At 49.8% G+C, this 19234-nt stretch overlaps 2 protein-coding genes and 1 long non-coding RNA gene across 5 annotated transcripts in view; 1 reads left to right on the top strand and 2 right to left on the bottom strand.

The window, feature by feature from the left end:
- PBX4 (PBX homeobox 4) overlaps positions 1–12757 on the bottom strand; it is a 41872-nt gene extending 29115 nt beyond the window's left edge. For both annotated transcript variants that reach the window (XM_039228203.1, XM_039228204.1), the window contains exon 1: positions 12534–12757. In XM_039228203.1, coding sequence (XP_039084134.1) covers positions 12534–12685 — 152 coding nt within the window. In that variant the 5' untranslated portion in view covers positions 12686–12757. The remainder of the gene's footprint in view (positions 1–12533) is intronic.
- A 175-nt stretch (positions 12758–12932) lies between these two features.
- Positions 12933–14838, top strand: LOC120229327. Of its 2 annotated transcripts, none has more exons than XR_005527711.1 (3): positions 12933–13385; positions 13532–13660; positions 14134–14838. It is a non-coding gene; the product is annotated as an uncharacterized LOC120229327 (long non-coding RNA). The 2 variants fall into 2 exon arrangements; XR_005527712.1 differs by having other exon boundaries at positions 13512–13660.
- Positions 14839–15919: 1081 nt separating this feature from the next.
- Positions 15920–18950, bottom strand: LPAR2 (lysophosphatidic acid receptor 2). The gene is made up of 3 exons (XM_039227996.1): positions 18820–18950; positions 17067–17808; positions 15920–16333 (listed from the first exon to the last, which is right to left on the bottom strand). Exons 2-3 carry the CDS (start codon positions 17806–17808, stop codon positions 16020–16022), a joined length of 1056 nt encoding a protein of 351 aa, XP_039083927.1. The 5' UTR covers positions 18820–18950; the 3' UTR covers positions 15920–16019.
- Positions 18951–19234: the final 284 nt, after the last annotated feature.

Raw genomic sequence — 19234 nt, 5'->3', positions numbered from 1 at the left:
TGTCACCCAACCACTTTCTTTATCCTCCTCTCAGCACCAACCAATACTCCCCCTGCCCTGAATTTCCAGATGGCCAGCTAACAGACAGTTAGTGACAGCTGCTATAGCCCAGAGCCTGCGGTAAGTATTTACACTGCCCAATCGTAAACTTGCTCAAACTTGCCTGCCCTGGTCTGCCCATTCCTTCCCTTGGAAATTATACTAAAGATTCTGGGCCATGCTTTCCCCACGCTCCCTCCTCCTGACGGGTTTTGGTGCTTCCCGGTGTGGCCCTGTCCCCTCCCCTCGGGAACTGTAAGTAATAAACTTCTTTCAAAGTTGTCTCCATGTCTGTCATCTTCCCATAGCTAATTAAGACAAATCCCAGCTACAAATCAAGATGGGGGGTGAGGGAAGTCAAGGGAGGTTTTTGGCTGTTGTTCTTTGTGTGTTGTTAAAGACAGAAGACACTTGCACATGTTTAGATGCCAAAGAACCAGCCTGGAGGGGGAATTTGATGACGTAAGAGAGTGAGGGTAATTGTAAATGCAGTGGTGTGTCCCTGTGTCCAAACATCTGTGAACTCTGACAAAGCACCATGGCATCTAGTTTAACATTTACTGTTATCGTGACTTTAAATCTTGTAATGCTATCATCTAAGTATCCAGTATTAAAAGATGCTGCCAAGGATGGATAATGTAACTGAAAATTGGTAACTTCATGATCGAAGTCAAATACAATGAACACTATGACGAAGGCCAAACATTTGCCACGACTCCTTACACTGTCAGTCTACGGGAGTGTCCTTGTTTCTAGGTGCCTTCCAAATTCATCCCCCCCCACCCTGTGGAATGCCTTTCAAAAGGCTAGATTTGGGGTGCAGGAATCAGATCTCCATCTCTGAACCTCAAATATGAAAATGTCTGTGGGTCATGGAGGAGGGCACTTGTGGGGATGAGCACTGGGTGTTATATGGAAATCAACTTGACAATAAATTATTTTAAAAAAAAAGAAAAAGAAAATGTCGTGGGGGATGAGATTTGATCTTCTGCAAATCTAAATCCAAATATTAATCTTCCTTATGCAGTGCACGGTAACTGATTACACTGGGTATTCAGCCTGGAATGTTTTCCTTCTATAGAAGCAGTATTAGCATTAATGAAATGGACTCCAGCTCGAGCCTGTTATCTTCTGTAAATGTAATTCTAAAAATGCAAGGAAAGAAAATGAAGTCAGCTGTTCTGCTTCCTAAAGGGAACTCTAGGAATGTTTATCCCCAGCTCAGTTTGCTGCTTAATGAAACATCGTACTTTAGATACAAGTATAAATAAATTAAAAAAATTTTTTAACGTTTATTTATTTTTGAGAGAGAGAGAGAGCGCGCGCGCGCATGCGTGTGAGCAGGGGAGGGGGAGAGAGAGAGGCACACAGAATCTGAAGCAGGCTCCAGGCTCTGAGGTGTCCCCCCGATGCGAGGCTTGAACTCACAAACCGCGAGATCACGACCTGAGCCGAAGTCGGATGCTCAATCGACTGAGCCCCCCCCCAGGTGCCCCTAAAGTACCTTTTAATACACACAAAATAATTTCACAGGATTTTTTGTCGTTTATAATGAAAAGTAAACAAATGTCTAAGCTTTGGGCATGATCTTGGCCTAGAGGTGATCAAGCAGCTGACAGAAAACTATCAATGACTATTTAAATAGAGTGGGGACAGTCCAGTACGGGGACAGTCCAGGATGTTCACAGCATTATGGACATTCCGAAGGTGACTCTTAATTAGCACAATCCTCTTTTCTTGTTACAGAAGAACCTGTGACTTGCAAAGAGACAAAGAGGATGTGACAGTCTTTCCCATGCTTATGTTACATTATCCACAGCTCCATCTAAGCGGACTAGAGAGCATCACCTGCGGGCCCTGTTGCCAGCTGCCGTGTCGTGAGAGCCAGTGGCAGGAACTAGAGGTAGCCCCCAGCTGTCAGCCAGCAAGAGAACAGGAACCTCAGTCCCATAACCGCAAGGAACTGAATTCTGCCAACAATCCCACAAGATGGAGGAGGACCCTAAGCTCCAGATAGGACCACAGCCCAGACAACATCTTGACTCCAGCCTCGGGAGACCCTGAGCAGAGGTCCCAGCTCAGCTGTGCCCAGATTCCCGACCCACGGAAACTGAGATCACAAATGTATGTTGTTTCAAACCACTAAATTTACTTTTTAAAAATTCTTTAAAAATAAGAGGGGAGGCGCCTGGGTGGCTAGGTTGCTTAGGCATCCGAGTTCAGTTCAGGTCATGATCTCATGGTTCGTGAGTTTGAGCCCTGCATTGGGGTCTGTCCTGACAGCTCAGAGCCTGCTTGGGATTTTCTGTTCCTCCCCGCCCCCACCTCTACTCCTCCCCCCCTCACTTGCCTCCTCTCTCTCAAAATAAATAAACTTTAAAAAATACCACTAGGGGGGCACCTAGGTGGCTCAGTCAGTTGGGCATCTGACTTCGGCTCAGGTCATGATCTCATGGTTTGTGGGATCGAGCCCTACATCAGGCTTTGTGCTGACAGCCTGGACCCTGGTTCAGATTCTGTGTCTTCCTCTCTCTCTGTCCCTCCTCTGCTCACCCTCTGTCTCTCTTTTCAAAAATAAATAAACATTAAACAATTTTAAAAACCACTAGGTTTATGGTAATCTGTTATATAGGAAGAGATCTGACACAACTGAAGAGATTGTAAGCCAGTCAACTGGACTATGGGAAGAAAAAAGGGGTCTATGCTGATATCCGTAGCAAGTACATGAGATGTTCTACCCAATCCAAGTATCTGCATTAAAAAACAAAATGTTAATGTTTATGAAAAAAGGAAAATTCCAATAAATGATAAATAATAAATCCTTTAAATAATTAAAGATACTTTTGGGGCACCTGGGTGGCTCAGTTGGTTAGCATCCAACTTTGGCTCAAACATGATCTCTCAGTTTGAGTTTGAGCCCTGCATCGAGCCCCACATCGGGCTCTGCACTTGGTGTGGAGCTTGCTTGGAATTCTCTTTCTCCCTACCTCTCTCTGTCCCTCCCTCCCTCACGCTATCTCAAAATAAATAAAACTTAAATAAACAAATAAAGGGGGCACCTGGGTGGCTCAGTTGGTTGAGCATCTGACTTCAGCTCAGGTCATGATCTCATGGTTCATGAGTTCGAGCCCCATGTTGGGCTCTGTGCTGAAAGCTCAGAGCCTGGAGCCTGCTTCAGATGTAGGCTCATGTTCTATCTCTGTCTCTCAAGAAATGAATAAATGTTTAAAAAAACAAATAAAGATAATTGTGAGGCTCTTTCTAATATTTTTAATGTTTTATTTATTTCTGAGAGAGACAGCATGAGCAGGGGAGGGTCAGAGAGAAAGGGAGATACAGAATCTGAAACAGGCTCCAGTCTCCATGCTCTGAGCTAGCTGTCAGCACAGAGTCCGACACGGGACTCAAACCCAGGAACCGTGAGATCATGACCTGAACTGAAGTCAGACACTTAACCGACTGAGCCACCCAGGTGCCCCTTGAGGCTCTTTCTAAATTAAATTAAATTAAATTAAAACAAAGCAGCACTGTGAATATCCTTTTAAAACCAATGCTAAGAATCTATAGCAAAACAGAGTTATATAAGAATCACTCCAGGGGCGCCTGGATGGCTTAGTTGGTTGGGCGTCCGACTTTCGCTTAGGTCATGATCTCGCGGTTCGTGGGTTCGAGCCCCGCGTTGGGCTCTGTGCTGACTGCCAGCTCAGAGCCTGGAGCCTGTTTCGGAGTCTGTGACTCCCTCTCTCTCTGACCCTCCCCTGCTCATGCTCTCTCTCTCTCTCTCTCTCTCCTAGAAATAAATAAAAATATTAAAAAAAAAAAAGAATCACTCCAGAAAATGAATGTATAGAGCTTTATCCTCTCTAACCTCATTTATTCAATATTTATAGGACAATTTATTTAGGAACTACTATATGCTGGTCACTATATCAGGAGAAAGGAACATGGAAATGAAAAGAACATAAGCCACATTCTGGCTTCTAGCAACGGTATATTATAGCTCCTAATTTTAGCTGGAACTTACTTTTACTTTTCCAAAATATGGAACAATCTACTTTCCTTAACAAGGTATCATTTTAAATTACCAAGGAGTTTAAAGATTTACTGAGATTTAAAGATATTCTGAGATATATTCTACCTCATAGAACAGGATACTTCTTGAAAAATCTTCCCTGAGGGGCGCCTGGGTGGCTTAGTAGGTTAAGCGTCCGACTTTCGCTTAGGTCATGATCTCGCGGTTCGTGGGTTCAAGCCCCACGTCGGGCTCTGTGCTGACTGCCAGCCCTGAGCCTGGAGCCTGTTTCAGAGTCTGTGACTCCCTCTCTCTCGGACTCTCCCCTGCTCACGATGTCCCTCTCTCTCTCTCCTAGAAATAAATAAAACATTAAAAAAAAAAAAGAAAGAAAAATCTTCCCTGAGAGCAACAATGATTCTAATGCCTTGATCAAAGATGGAATCAGATCTCCTTAATTATTCTCATTTCTAGAAAGATTTGTTCAGCTGACAAAAACCGTTAACGATATCATGCACCTCCCAGAGACAGACCTAGGTACAGAACAAAAGTTAGAAGACATGATGGGGCACCTGGGTGGCTCAGCTGGCTGAGCATCTGCCTTTGGCTCAGGTCGTGATCTCATGGTTCGTGAGTTCGAGCCTCATGTCGGGCTCTGTGCTGACATCTTGGAGTCTGGAGCCTGCTTTGGATTCTGTGTCTTCCTTTCTCTCTGCCCCTCTCCCATTTGCAATCTCTCTCTCTCAGAAATAAACATTAAAAAAACTTTTTAAATTAGAAGACATGAATTCTTAATAGAACTTGGATGGAAAGCCTAGAAATTCACAGAGGGTCCCAAGTTTGAGGAAGGAACAACAGCCCAGGACTCAGAGGCCAGCATTTCAAAATAAGGTTCTCTTTAACAGTGAAATTGGGAAAAATCATTCCATTAACAGAAGCCATCAATCACTGGTAAAGGTCACTCTAAAAACAAGCATAAAAGCAAAAGACCTAAAATGGTTAGATGAGTCGGGGTTGAGATTATATATGGATCTCCAAGTTCAACCATGGAAATTATTACAGTAATTTAGCAAAATGAAACCTTGGATCAGGAGCTAGTTTTGGCACCAGAAAAGGCGGGGGGGGGTAGTGGGATTCTTTCACATGACGCAAGAAAAAAATCTACAGAACTTGAATAAAGGAATGACCTTTAAAATGAATAAATTTAAGTCTGTGAAAAGCTCACTGTAATGTCCTTATTTCTTAATCTGTCCTTGGACTGGTTACAATCAATACTACTGCTAAATTTCTTACTCAAAACCACGACTTTTGGTCTCTCTCCTGCTCAGAAAGGTGATGTGGCTTTCCACTGCCCCTTGGCAAGGCATTCAAGGCACTTCACCAGCTTCTCTCTGACCCTCTCCGTCCTCTGTATTTGGGGAAGTCCTACTCCTCTTTTCCGTGCAAGACTCTGATGGCTGGCCTGTCTCATCCTGGATTCCTTACTCCTCACCCCCCTCCATTCCCTTTATTTATTTAAAAATTGTTGAACGTTTATTTATTTTTGAGAGACAGACAGACAGACAGAAGTAGGGGAGGGGCAGAGAAAGAGGGAGACACAGAATCCATAACAGGCTCCAGGCTCTGAGCTGTCAGCACAGAGCTGGATGCAGGGCTTGAACTCATGAACCGTGAGATCATGACCCAAGCTGAAACTGGGGTGTTTAACCAACTGATCCACTCAGGTGCCCCGTGAAACTTTTCTAAAACATTCTGCATGTTGCTTTACTTAATAAAACCACTTCAAAAGGGATTTTGCTGTGATCCTAGAGTTTAGATAGCTTTTAGGAAATTGTTTTAAAACCGTCTAAATTCAACTCCTAGGGAAAGTACTCTAGAGACAGCAAGACTTTCCTTTGGCACTAGACCAAGCCAAGCTGGGCATGTTAACCCTCAGAGCAAAGCTAAAACCTACAAGCAGGCTAAGAACAGAGTGCTGGCACTAGGTTGCTAGGATCTAATGAATCTTCTTAAGGATGATGAAAAGAAAAATTTCAACTCTGAAATTCTACTTCCCAGGTTTGGACTAGTATATCCTGTCTTGCTAACACTATCTAGCTTTGGGAAATTCCGAACCATAAATTCCTCCTCTGACTCCCCATATGCTTTGAACAGGCAGGCTGAAAGCTGAACGCTCACTGACATGCATTCCAGAACTGGAATATGGGGACACAGACCTTTAGAAAAGGGGCACACCATTCAGTTGACAGTTTATGCTTTGCCACTTGGGTAAGTTCTAAAGATAGTCAAAATGAGGTCATCTCTTTTTATTTAATAATTAGAATTTAGTCCATATTACAGGCAATGTCAATCTGCAGAAATATTGGAGGAATAAAGGAAGTCATGCAGATTTCCACTGGTAGAAAATATCTAGCATGTTGTATATGTAAAAGTCAAATTAAGAAAAAATTCAGGGGTGCCTGGGTGGCTCAGTCAGTTCAGGTCATGATCTCACCATTCATGGTATTGAGTCCCCTGTTGGGCTTTGTGCTGACAGGTAGGAACCTAGAGCCTGCTTCAGATTCTGTGTCTCCCTTTCTCTCTGCCCCTCCCCTGATGCCATGCGTGTGGGGTGTGTGTGTGTGTGTGTGTGTGTGTGTGTGTGAAAAATAAATAAACATTAAAAAATTAAAAAAAAGAAAAAAAATTCAGACTGGGGAGCCTGGGTGACTCAGTCGGTTAAGCATCCAACTTTGGCTCAGGTCATGATCTCATGGTTTGTTAGTTGGAGCCCCACATCAGGGTCTCTGCTATCAGCACAGAGCCGGCTAGGGACCCTCTGTCCCCCATCTCTTGCCGCCCCTCCCCCACTCATTTTCTCTGTCTCAAAATAAACTTTAAAAAAGAAAAAGCAAACATTCAGAGAAATCTTCTCTTCCTAAGAAAAGCTGTGAAGGCCCTTAATTGTAGTACCCTTTATGTTGCCTAAAAGCCAACTTCTGAATGTAATCTTTATAGTGTCAAATACATCACTCCATGTACCAAATTTTCTGCTTCTAAACAAATATAACAATGCCTATTCTCCACCATCTCTTTATTCACTATATATAAAGGGGTTTTGCCCTAAAAACCTATTCCCGCCCCCAGCAGTCACTTGCTATTACACTCAAGTTCTACAAACACAAATTGGGGCTGTGGTTTTATAGACACTATAAAGGAAATACAGAAGCAGCCCTGGAACTTCCACAACCTGATTTCCTTAGGTTGAAAATGTAAATAGAGCCTGAAACAACAGGGTATTATGGCCCCAAGCCAAGATTTTCATTAAGAAGAAAAAAAAATCAACTATTTTCTGAATTTTCTTCCTTCATTTTGAATGTTCTTTCCATATTGAGTAGGCAAAACGATGCTAATATGTGACCCTTGTGACTAATTTAAAATCCATATGCCCACAAACACAACTTAGGCTCCAAAATAACTTCATTTGTCAGATTAACCAACTACTAGGTAAACTGATTCATGAAAATAGAAATAAATGGGACACTATTATCTCCACTCTTGAGAGTTCCACCTCTCGAAGTGTGGTTTGGGATCCGTTGTGTTGGCACCCTTGGGAGCTTGTTAGAAATGTGAACTCTTGGGCTCCATCGGGACCTGCTACATTAGAACTTCCATTGCAGTAAGATTCCCACAAAAATCCCCTGCATGTCCAGCCTGAGAAGAACTGCACTAAAGCTCCACGATCCAGTATTTTCTGCAATTCTGGAAATGTTCTCTGTACTAATATGGTAGCCACTAGTTACATATAGCTATTGAGCACTTGAACTGTAGCTAGTGCGACTGAGGGACTGAGTGTTTAATTTTATTTAATTTGAATTCATTTTAATTTAAAAAGACACATAGTGAGTGGCTACCACATTGCACACTACAGCTGTCTGGCGGGTCAGTGTGCACCTGCAAGCAAAGGGTCAAGAAGTGACCACTACAGCCGAATCCACCAACCCAGAAACACATAACACAACTCGCCTGTCGCTCCAACACGCAGAACGACCCGAAGGCCAGTCCTCTTCAGCTGCCTCTCCCAGGACATTGGGTATGGGGCATGCATCTCCAGTCATAGTTTTTAAAACACATTTTAATTTATTTACTTTGAAAGAGAAAGCACAAGTAGGGGAGGAACAGAGAGAGAGGGGGAGAAAGAGAGAGAATCCCAAGCAGGCTCCACACTGTCAGCACAGAGCCCAACGTGGGTCTCGAACCCACGAACGGTGAGATCATGACTTGAGCTGAAATCAAGAGTCGGACGCTGAACCGACTGAGCCCCCCAGGCATCCCTAGAGCAGAGATCTCCAGAAGACACTGTGAGCATTCTGCTTCCTTTCTCAATCAGGTTTCCAAAATTAACCCCTCAGCTCTCGAGTCTTCATACTAATTTCTTAGAAATCTCACTACTAGACAAAAAAGGAGTCAACCGGCCTTTGATGGGAGGCAGCTTCTTGGCTCTGAGGCACCTGAGTCCTGAGGATCCCCAATGGATCCTGAACACACTGTTGGGGGTGAGGAGTTGGGGAGGGCCCAGAGCTTGCAACAGATTTTTATGACTCTGTTGCAGGGCCCTGGGAGGAGGGAAGGATTTTGGAGCCTGACAGTCTTGACAAAGGAGCACTTAATGCTAGTCTAACAACCCTCATAAAGGTAGTCATAGAAGCAAATGAAATAACCTATGTAGAAACTGTAAAATGTTGTAAAATTTATTATTATAAAAAAAAGGCTATGCATGATAGAGCAAAATAGTCAGGGCACCTGGGTGGCTCAGTAGGTTAAGTGTCTGACTCAATTTCCACTCAGGTCATGATAAGAAAGAGAGAAAGAAAGAGAGAAAGAGAGAAAGAGAGAAAGAGAGAAAGAGAGAAAGAGAGAAAGAGAGAAAGAGAGAAAGAAAGAAAGAAAGAAAGAAAGAAAGAAAGAAAGAAAGAAAGAAAGAAAGAAAGGAGAACATCATCAGTGAAAAGAAAGAAAGAAAGAAAGAAAGAAAGAAAGAAAGAAAAGAAAGGAAGAACTAAAGAAAGAAAGGAGAACATCATCAGTGAACGGTTCCAAATCAGAAAATGCAGAACTGTCCCTTCTTGAGGAAGAGCTTAGAATATAGCTGAAGCTCAGAAGATCATTCAGGAAGACTGGTTATCCCTCACAGAGGAAGTACCCAGCTGACTCAGGCTGAATTTAAACTAAGACGGTATATTCCAAAGTTTCTACACCCCACTATCTGTGTAGCCCAAAGGAAGAACAATACACAGTTCACTATTCTAAGACTATTCAGCTGTAATGACAAAATGAATAATGCACAAGCACTTGCAGCTGCATTTGAATAACGCAGAAAAGTGTAGGAAGAATTCAGGTTTAAGGAGAGTAGATGTACTTTCCCTCTTTAAACACACTTGTGGGGCACAAGCGTCTGTTTTCAGCTTAGGTCACAATCTCATGGCTCATGGGTTTGAGCCCCGCATTGGGCTCTGTGCTGACAGCTCGGAGCCTGCAGCCTGCAGCCTGCTTCAGATCCTGTGTGTCCCTCTCTCTCTGTCCCTCCCCTACTCACACTCTGTCTCTGTCTCTGAAACATGAATAAACGTTTTTGAGCTAAACTGACTCCAGGGGCTATGAAGGGATCAGCAGGTGTACTGAGAGGGCAAGATCAGAAAGACTTGCAAAAGCCTCACCCAGTTGCCTGATCGGGACAGACACAATCTGCTTCTCCTCCCGAGTTGATAATCTACCAGGCTGCACAGTTTACTATGAGGAAAAGACCCACCCAAGCTGTTTGCTCCAGAGTAGAGCAAATGATCCACTTATGCTGAAGACTGTTGTGACTTGGGTGAGTTCCTGTAAAGTCTACATCCAAAGAAATGAGGGGCAGATCTGAAGCTAGCAAGTCCTAAAACAAAAGCCTCAGGGACCCTTCTACCTCAGAAAGAAACCAGGAACTACCTATGCAACAACCAAGTTGTCATGCATGTGTAATGCTCCCCTATTCAATTTGCTAGTCTTAAAAAGAAAAAAAGAAAAAAAAAAAAGGCTGCCTTCAAGCTTAGCAAGGAATGGGGCACCTGGGTGGCTTAGTCTGACTTCGGCTCAGCTCATAATCTTGCAGTTCATGGGTTCAGCCCTGTGTCAGGCTCTGGACTGACAGCTCAGAGCCTGGAGCCTGCTTCAGATTCTGTGTCTCCTCTTTGTCTGCCCCTCCCCCGCTGACATTCTCTCTGTCTCTCTCTCTCTCAAAAATAAATGTTAAAAGCATTAAAAAAAAAAGAATAGCAAAGAAGAAGGGTGCCTGGGTCACTCAGATGGTTAAGCATCACACTCTTGGTTTTGGTTCAGGTCATGATCTCATGGTTTCATGGGTTTGAGCCCTGAATCAGGCTTGTCCTGACAGAGCAGAGCCTGCTTGGGATTCTCTGTCTCCGTCTCTCTCTATTCCTCTCCCACTCGTCGCTGTCTCTCTCAAAATAAATAAACTTAAAAAAAAAAAAAAAAAGAATAGCAAGGAACAGGTGATTGCACACCATTCTAAAGCCTCTCTAGGGGAAGGGGTCTGGATTGGTATAACAGCAGGGGTGGGGCTGTGATGGGGTGACAGATGCTTTGAGGAAGGCCACACCTGAGCAGAGCTCACTCCTTACGCAGCTCCCTACCTAGAACAGAAGGAACTCAGGGAGCTCCCCAAACACCCAAAGCACTGCCTCTGTGGTCCCTTGCGTGTGAAGAGCCCATTCTCCCCTCCTCAGCTCCTCCCCATCTTTCCAGAATCTTGAGTGCCACAACCTTCACTGTATGCTAGGTGCCGGGCATTGTGCACAGCCCTGGGAAGGATACAAAGGCAAGTATGACAAAGCCTGTGCTCTCAGACTAGCCCAGCAGATAGGGGATCACACATGGGCACCCTCTCCTGGCCCAGCTCTTTTTCTCCCCAGGTACCAGGAATCACCTCCGCTCAGCACACACCCGTTATGACAACTATTTTATAAATCTGTCTCCCCCACACCCCACTTCCCAGTGAGCTCTGACAGGGCAGAGAACGTCTTGGTTTCTCTAGCACCTGGCACAATGCCCCCTGAAAGCAGAATGAGCATAGTGAGGGAGGAGGGGGATAGCACCCCTAACTTCCCAGATAGAGGCTACGAAACTGCAGAGGGTGGACCGGCCACAAGCAGGGGAAACAAAGTCTGAAGGACAAATGCACGCCATGCCCACCTCTGCTTTGCCTCTCCCTTCCCGTGGCTGCTGTTCACTTGGCTTTGTCAGGACCCCTCCTCGCTTCAGGGCTCTGGTGACAGCACAGTCCGTACCGCCAGACCCTGGTCCTGTCCTCAGGCACCACCCTTCTCCCCAGAATACGCCCCACTCAGCAAAGCTTCCTCCTCCAAAAGGACTTCAGTCCTTTTCTAGTTTCTAATAACTTGAGAAGGAAGGCCCCAAACGCCTTGTCAAGCAGATGCTACCACTCCCAGCAGGCTGACAAGTGGTGGGTGGAGGCAAGTAGAAGTGCTCTTAAAACCGCCATGATTTTATCACGGCAAGGGAAAGAAAATCCAAACTCCTTCCTGAGACTTGTGTGGGCGTGTGCGATCTGGTTCCGACCTGTCTCCAAACTGAACTCAGGACTTTAAGTCTCTGGCTGGGCTTTCTTCCAGCCCTTTCTCCCCTCGGGCCCCCTACACCTCGCTTTGCACAGGAGGCTGTCCCTTTTCTTAGAGTACCTCTCACAGTGTGGACTTAGTTTTTGCTACTTGCTTTCTCTTCTTCAAACTATGAGCCTGAGAGCAAGGGCTATGTCAGCACCCAGCTGGGTGTCCCACACATAGTAAGTGTTCTAATAAATATTTGCTGAATTAATAAAAAGGGAGACCTCCATCCCTCCACCCAGCTCCGTCACTAGCCCTTTTTCCTGATGGTTCCCGCCCCAGGTCACCCTCATCACCTCAAACCTGAGTCCCACTGCCCACAACTCACTCTCCATGATCTGCCCTCACAACTTCCCACCTCGTAGATCCCACTAATGCATCCATTTAGCTGTCCATCCTTTACAAATCCCGTCTCTCGCCCCTTACACCCCGCAGCTCCCTTCTTACCCTTACACTCCATAAACCCCGAAACTGCTTTTCACCACATACCTCCCCATCCTCAAACTCCCCTTAAACCCATCCCTCTTGCCCCAGGTCAAGCTCCGAAAACTCATCACCTGCTGCTTAGTCCCATAAGCCTTTCGATCCGTCGCATTTTAACTTCATAAATCCCTTCGGACTCAGAACCCCCCCTTTCGGTCCTCCCTGAGCCCACACATCTCCCTTCCCAGCTCCCCGCCCAGAGATGCACCCCAAGCTCTCACTGTGCGCCCTGACCTCCTCACTCCTCAGGCCCCCCGTCAAGTCGGCCCTGGCCCCGGGGCCCGACCCCTTCACTCCTGCGACTTTGGGCGGCCCACGCCCCGGTGGAGCCCGCGCAGCACCTGGCCTGCGCCTCCTCCAGGCTCTGGTCGGTGATGGCCATGATCTGCTGCAGGACCTCGCCTGTGTCGGGGCCTGGCGGGGACCCGGGCGGCGGGCGGCGCGGGGCCGGGGGAGGCGGCGCGGGGAGCTGCGGACACAGCGGGGGGTCCATATGCTGCTGGGACCGGGCAGCGCTGGGAAGGAGCAGCCGGGCCTGGAGCTCTCACTGAAGTGCGGCAGCCAACCACCGCCACCCGCGCGCACTGTGCGCGCGCGCCCAAACCCCACCCCTCGCCGCCGCCGCCAGCCAACCGCCGCCGGCCAGGCGGCCGCGCACCGCCCACGGACACGCCCCTAACTGCCCCTTTCAACGGCCCAGTGCTGGGTTGCAGACTTCGAGTTGCCGAGGCAACCGCTCTTCCAGTCCACACTCCCCTCCTTGCCGAGGAAGGGCGACCACTACTTCGCTCTGCCTCAGGGGCTCTCTCCGCCCTTACCCGCCTCCCTCACCTGCTCAGAACAACGACTCCTGCTTAGAGACCTAAATCCTTCTTAGTGCCCCTCACGTCTCAGAAGCCCCGCACTTCCCTCCAGCATTTCCTCAAGAGACGCTCAAGTCTCCTTAGAGACCCCCCCATCATCTCCTCACGCTCTCTACTCCCCCACCAGAGCCCCCACTACTCAGAGCCTCCATTCCTCTAAGGTCCGCACTCTTCCTCAGTGACCCCATATCCCAGAGTCCCCTCTCTTCTCCCCCCACTCTTCCTTCAAGCCACCCCTTCCTTCTCAGAAATCCCTATGATTCTCAGATCCTCACCAACACTCACCATCCATCTCCAGAAGCCCTAACACCCAGACCCCTCCTCAGTCCGGTAATGGTCCCCTCAGTCTCGGCCCCATCAGATGGGTACTAGGGCTCCTGGCTCTTTCCACCAAGCTTTTTTGTGTGTGGTGATGGTGGCTGGAGGGTTTGAACTGAGTGATTTTCTCACTTGCAGAAATCAATTTTCCCTTCAAGGTCTGGCTGACCAGTGATCTCACGTTTATTCATTCCATCTACTGCAGTCTGGGCCTAGAAAACCCTAGCACACGGGCACTGAGCTACTGAAGGATGCTTCCTGAAGGTCTGCTCTGAGGTGTACTGCAGGTAAGAGGTCTCCACAGGTCTTGGTTTCTAACCATTAGAACTCACAGCATCAGAGCCACTTCGAAAGCTCCCGGATTAAGGAAACTCGACATCTGGCCCCAGTAAGAGGAAGTACTAGAAGTTGTGGGGACTCTGGAGAGCTGTTGCCCTGTACAAAGTTCAGCAGCCCTGCACGTGAAGCCTCAAAGTTGTGTGTAATTTTGGTGTCTCTCAGAGAACAGTGGTGGGGGCAGAGGGTTGAAAGCTTTAGGGACCAAAACTTGAATGGAGAAGAGGTCTACAAAAGAGGGAAAAACCAATGGGACAAGATACCAAAGGAGACCAGAGGAGTGTGGGTTAGAGCCTGGAGGATACTGACGCAAGAGTGTCCAGCTCTGAGCAAGTGAAACATAAAGCTGCCTTTGGGAGGCCGTTGGGTTTCCCATCCCATAGGAAGTGGCTTTGACACCTGAAGTGACATGTCTGTCCAATAGGCCTGGAGTCCCACAGAAGCAAGGGCTGCATCTTTCAAGGGCCTGTGCCCAGGCATATGGCAGAAGGGTCATCATCTCTGAAGATTTCAGGCCTCAGGCCCTAGAAGACATGTTGCCCACCTTGGATCCTCAAGTATCCAGCATCCCAGTTCATTCCTGCCTCCTCACAGAGCTGTCTTAGGGCAGGAGGAGTTTTCCCAAAGGGAGAGACAGTCCCATGTAGTGAAGAAGGGACCTAGATATTTTTGGTTCTTCAGCAATGTGTGCTTTAGTGATTTAAGACTTTGGCCTCCAATGGAAGGCTGTTATTTAGCGTGTGAACCTTAAGAGGCTATAACCTTGTCTCCTCCTCTCCCGGTGAAGAGGAAGCAGAGAATCCAGATTCTGGTCTACACTGTATCTAGCAGGGTGCCTTTATGAGCATCTGAGAGGGAGCTCATCATGGCCTGTCTGAGCCTTGAGGGGCCGTAGGGTGAGATGATGAGGAATACCAAGCTGAGGTTGTGACCAACTCTTGACTTTGTGGGGAATCCAAAGCCCTTTCCCCAGGTGCCTCTCTTGTCCCTTGATTCATCTCTGTGCCTTTTGAAGCTATGCAACCACAGGCCAGATGGCAACCCCTCTGAGCTACTGTCCTGTGAAAACAAGTGTAATACTTGCACCACAAGATGTAAGTGATGATTAAATAATGCAACTCCAGTGCTATTCAGAGTGCCAGGGGCATTGGAGGAGCCTGAGAAATGGGAAATGGCAACTCTAAAATGCTGCATCCTGCTCTATGGACCACACTCCCCCTGGGCTGGTGGCGTGGGTAAGGGGATGGACACACCTGACTGTTAATAACCTGGACTCAGACGAAAGGGCAGGCAGGAGAAACAGTGCTCACACAGGCTGGAGACCACTGTGGGCTCCAGAGGACAGAGACAGATGGGGAGGGGGTGAGTTCGAGGCAGGGCAACAGGCAGAAGAGACTGAGGAAAAGAGAATGGATGTAAGACCTCCAACAAGAGAGATGGAGTAGGGCACCTGGCTGGCTCAGTTGGTAGAGCATGCGACTCTTCATCTTGGGGTTATGAGTTTGAGCCCCATGTTGGATGTAGAGATTACTTTTAAAGAGAGAGAGAGAGAGAGAGAGAGAGAGAGAGAGAGAGAGATGGAGTAACCGCCGTGCAGAGATCAAAGAGGAAAGAGAACAGGGCTGAGAAGGTCCCAGCCTAGCCCAAGCCCGAGCTGAGGTGGACAATTCCGGGACACAGGGACAGACGGGACTATCTGAGTTGATGACAGAAAATGCTCTGGAGGCCTCAATGGAAAGAAATGCTTACTCCTTATATCATGCTCTCCCCCACAGACCCCCTCAGTTCTAACAGGGACAGACAAGACCCCAGAGGCCACAAGGGGCCACAGATCTTCTCCCAGCTCACACTCAGCACCCCTCAGTCTGCGGCCCTAAAGAATCAGCTTCAGGCAGATGGTGCATCCACGGTCCATGTTACCCTGTTGCACTGGGCGGAGTGGCCTCATCTCTCCCGTCTTTGACACCCATATCACCACAAACAAGGAAGCAGTCCACAGGGTTTACCAGGGATGTGCAGTAAAAAATAGAAAATGTCAGTTAAAACCCTCCGCAACCTGAGATGATTGACGAGCAAGTTCCTGGGTCCCGTCTGACTCTCTCCTGGGCATTTGGAGGTGACCCCACATCCCCAGGCCCTCGGGGAGCCACGGCTGTGTGCCTGGGGGAGGCTGGCAGTGGAGTGGTGCCCCTGCAGATGGAGGGTCTGCCTTTAAGTCTGTCCTGCAGATTGAGGAGAGCCAGGTACATCCACAAGTGGTCAGGGGACACGATCCGGCATCTGCTGCACCCCAGTGAAGTCCCAGGTTGGCTAAAGGGTGGAGTCCATCAGGGGGTGGCCATTCTCGGGAAGCATGATGCGAGTGCTGGCCCCCGTTCGGGTGGAGGGCGTGTAACGGGCAGACTCGTGGGTGGACTGGCGAAGGCACAGGCAGCAGAGGAGGCGGCGGAAGGTGCGGCGCATCTCGGCGTCTCGGCACGAGTACACCACGGCATTGACCAGTGAGTTGGCCTCAGCCAAGAGCAAGAAATACTTCTCCACAGCCAGAACGTTGCAGGACTTGCAGCCCAGACCATCCAGGAGCAGCACCACCTGGCCCGGCGTCCAGCAGACCACGAACGCCCCTGCAGGATGAAGTCTGAGGTGAGTGGAGCCGGCTATTGGGGGGCCCGAGCCCCACAGCTCAGAGCTCAGGGCTGGAGGGGTCTCCGGAGCTCAGACAAGAGCCGAGTAGTTTTCAGGGCAAGAGAGGCCCGATACTTTTCTCTGATTTGTCTGCCAGAGGGATACCTTCCCTAACCAGTACACGGTAGCCAGGGTGCTGGGCATTTCTACATGGAGACTGGTTCTGTGGGGGAAAGGAGGTCACTGGGATAGGCCAGTTACATGGGGTGTGGGGAAGGGGATTATAAGGAAGAGGCACCCTTGACTTTGGGGTATGGGAGTGTATCCTCCTGGGGTACACCTTGCCGCCTCCCCCACTCAGATTACTTGACAGCCAGGCTGACCTCATTACTCCCTGCTAAGAACTCTATAAGGGCTTCCCATGGAACTCAGAACAAAATCTGACTCTTGCCTGTGCCCTTCGAGGCGATGCTGACCTTCTCTCCTGCTTCTCTCCAGCCACACGGGCCTCCTCTCCTCTCTGGAGGCACTGGCCCAGTCCCACGGGGCTCTCACCTTCTGTCCCCTCTGCTTGGAACTCTTCCCTTCCCCGGCTTTCAGGTCTCTGCTCAGAGGTCACCTCCTTGAACATTCCCCACTCGAATCATCCCCTCCCATGTCTTGTGGGAGTTGGGGGTGGGGGTGGAAAGCAGGGTTCCTGCAACCCAGGGCCGGCTGAGGGCACTCACTCACCCAGAATGATGACAACGGTCTTGACCAGGCTGAGTGTGGTCTCTCGGTAGCGAGGGTGGCAGCTGACATGCTCCGCCATGCGCTGCACCCTCCGCCTCACATAGAAGAAAATGCGGGTGTAGACAGCCACCATGAGCAGGAAGACAAGCAGGCTGGACAGGGCCCAGACGGCCAGGTAGGAGCGGCTGAGCAGGGGGGCCATGCGTGAGCAGCGGTCCAGGGCACAGAGGCAGTGCCAGAAGTGGGCGGGCAGCAGCCCCAGGCCCAGCGCGGCCACCCACACCCCCACGATGAGCATGACGACGCGGCCACGGGGCAGGCGGCTGTGCAGCTGCACGGCCATCACGCTGCGGTGCCGCTCCATGGCGATGGCCAGCAGCGTGGCCACTGATGCCGTCAGACTCGTGTCCAACAGGCCCTGCCGCACAAACCAGCCCTCCACCGAGAGCCGGGCGGTGCGAGGGCCCGTGTGAAACATGAGGAAGAGGTAGGCCACACCGGCAAAGAGGTCGGCGGCAGCCAGGTTGCCCAGCAGGTAGTAAATGGGCTGGTGGAAGCGGCGGTTGGAGGCAATGGCCGCGATCACCAACAGGTTGGTCAGCAGCACCAGCACGCTGACAGTCAGCCCCAGAGCCACCACAACTACATCCTTGGGCCGCCAGTGGGAGCTGAGCTCCTTGCCACTGTTGTTGTAGAAGAAGCCGATGGTCTCATTGTAGTAGCACTGGCCCATGCTGACCATCTGGGGGCACAGAGGGAGAGGTCAGTGCAGGTGGCATTTGTTGGAAGGACACAGGAAGGAGCAGCAGCCAGAGGGGAGGGTCAGGACAGGCAGGGCAAGGGTCTCAAACTCAGATGCCTCAGGGTAAAGTGGCTGTGGTGGAGACCAGGGTAACCTGGAAAAGCAAGCTACAACAGTGGGCTTGGGGGGGGGGATGGGCAGCGGTTGCTTATTTACTACTAAGACGCTTACAAAGATACTCCCAAATCAAGTGATTGGCTTTTTAAAAAAAAAAATCTGAAGCAAAATGGGCGCCTGGATGGCTCAGTCGGTTAAGCAACTGACTTGTTCAGGTCATGATCTTGTGGTTTGTGGGTTCCAGCCCCCTGTTGGGCTCTGTGCTGAGAGCTCACAGCCTGGAGTCTGCTTCAGATTGTCTCCCCCCCTCTCTCTTTGCCCCTTCCCTACTGATGCTCTCTTTCCCAAAACAAATAAACATTAAAATTTTTTAATGAAAAAAAAATAAAGAAGCAAAACAAGCCAAACAAACAAAAAACCAACAAGAAGTCATCAGCCCAAGCGCCGCCAATCTGTACTGGAGGTCGGGGGAGAGAGGAACAAAGGGGGCGTAAGCTGTGAAAGTAGGTGAGGGAGGGTCTGTTTGGTGCAGGGATCATTGCAGGGAGCAGAGCCCAGGGGACGGGTGTGCGCAGGGTGGGGTCACTGCTGTCCGTGCTAGAGCGTGGAGGTGACCAGGTCGTCCAGAATGGACAGCGAGGCAGCCCCAGAAGTTGGGCGGCGGGTTTTGGGCGCGAGCGCTCCCGAAGCGGGCGGGGAATCGGGCCAGTGGGTCCGAGGACCCCGGTACCGTCGCTGACAAAGGGGGCGGTCAGGGAGGCGGCGGCCGGCCGGGCCTCCCGGCGCCCCCAGGCTGGAGGAGGAGCTGGGGGAGAGGGGAGGAGGGGGGCAAGGGGCGGGGCCCGGGCCCTGCAGGCACGTGCCGCGCCCTCCCTGGGACCCGCGCCCACCTACCACCGGCAGTACCCTCCTCGCTTGGGCCTCCCGTCACGCCGCAGTAGGGTCGGCCTCCCTGGGGGTCGGGGCAGGCCCCAGCCCCATAGCCTGGTGACCGCGAAGGGGAGCGGAGGAGCGTTCGAGTGCGCTCGGCGCCGGCAGCCAAGAGAGGACGGGAGGCGGGGTCCCACCTCTGCCTAGGCGCGGCGCCCCGCCCTCGCCACCTGGGGAAGCCCCGCCCCGTCTCTGCCACCTGGGGAAACTCAGCGGTCTCTGTAAGGACAAGGTCTCCCGGAACCTCAGCACCCCCCCCCCCATTTCCTCCAGGCCTCACGGCCTCTCGGTCGCCCCTCTCCACTTCCGGCGCGGGACCCCCGCCCTCGTTCTCGCGCACCCCACACGCACGCAGTTTCGAGCCTTCCGGGGGCTGAGT

Source organism: Hyaena hyaena, unplaced genomic scaffold (genome assembly GCF_003009895.1).
Source record: "Hyaena hyaena isolate Hyena2069 unplaced genomic scaffold, ASM300989v1 scaffold_30, whole genome shotgun sequence".
Classification (NCBI taxonomy): domain Eukaryota; kingdom Metazoa; phylum Chordata; class Mammalia; order Carnivora; family Hyaenidae; genus Hyaena; species Hyaena hyaena.
This window is presented reverse-complemented; position numbering and strand designations above follow the sequence as displayed.

Excerpts from the sequence above, each read along its gene's own strand:
- LPAR2 (XM_039227996.1), bottom strand. The coding sequence starts at position 17,808 with ATGGTCAGCATGGGCCAGTGCTACTACAATGAGACCATCGGCTTCTTC. Across the intron at positions 16,334-17,066 it reads GACCGTTGTCATCATTCTGG|GGGCGTTCGTGGTCTGCTGG; the intron begins GTGAGTGAGTGC and ends TTCATCCTGCAG.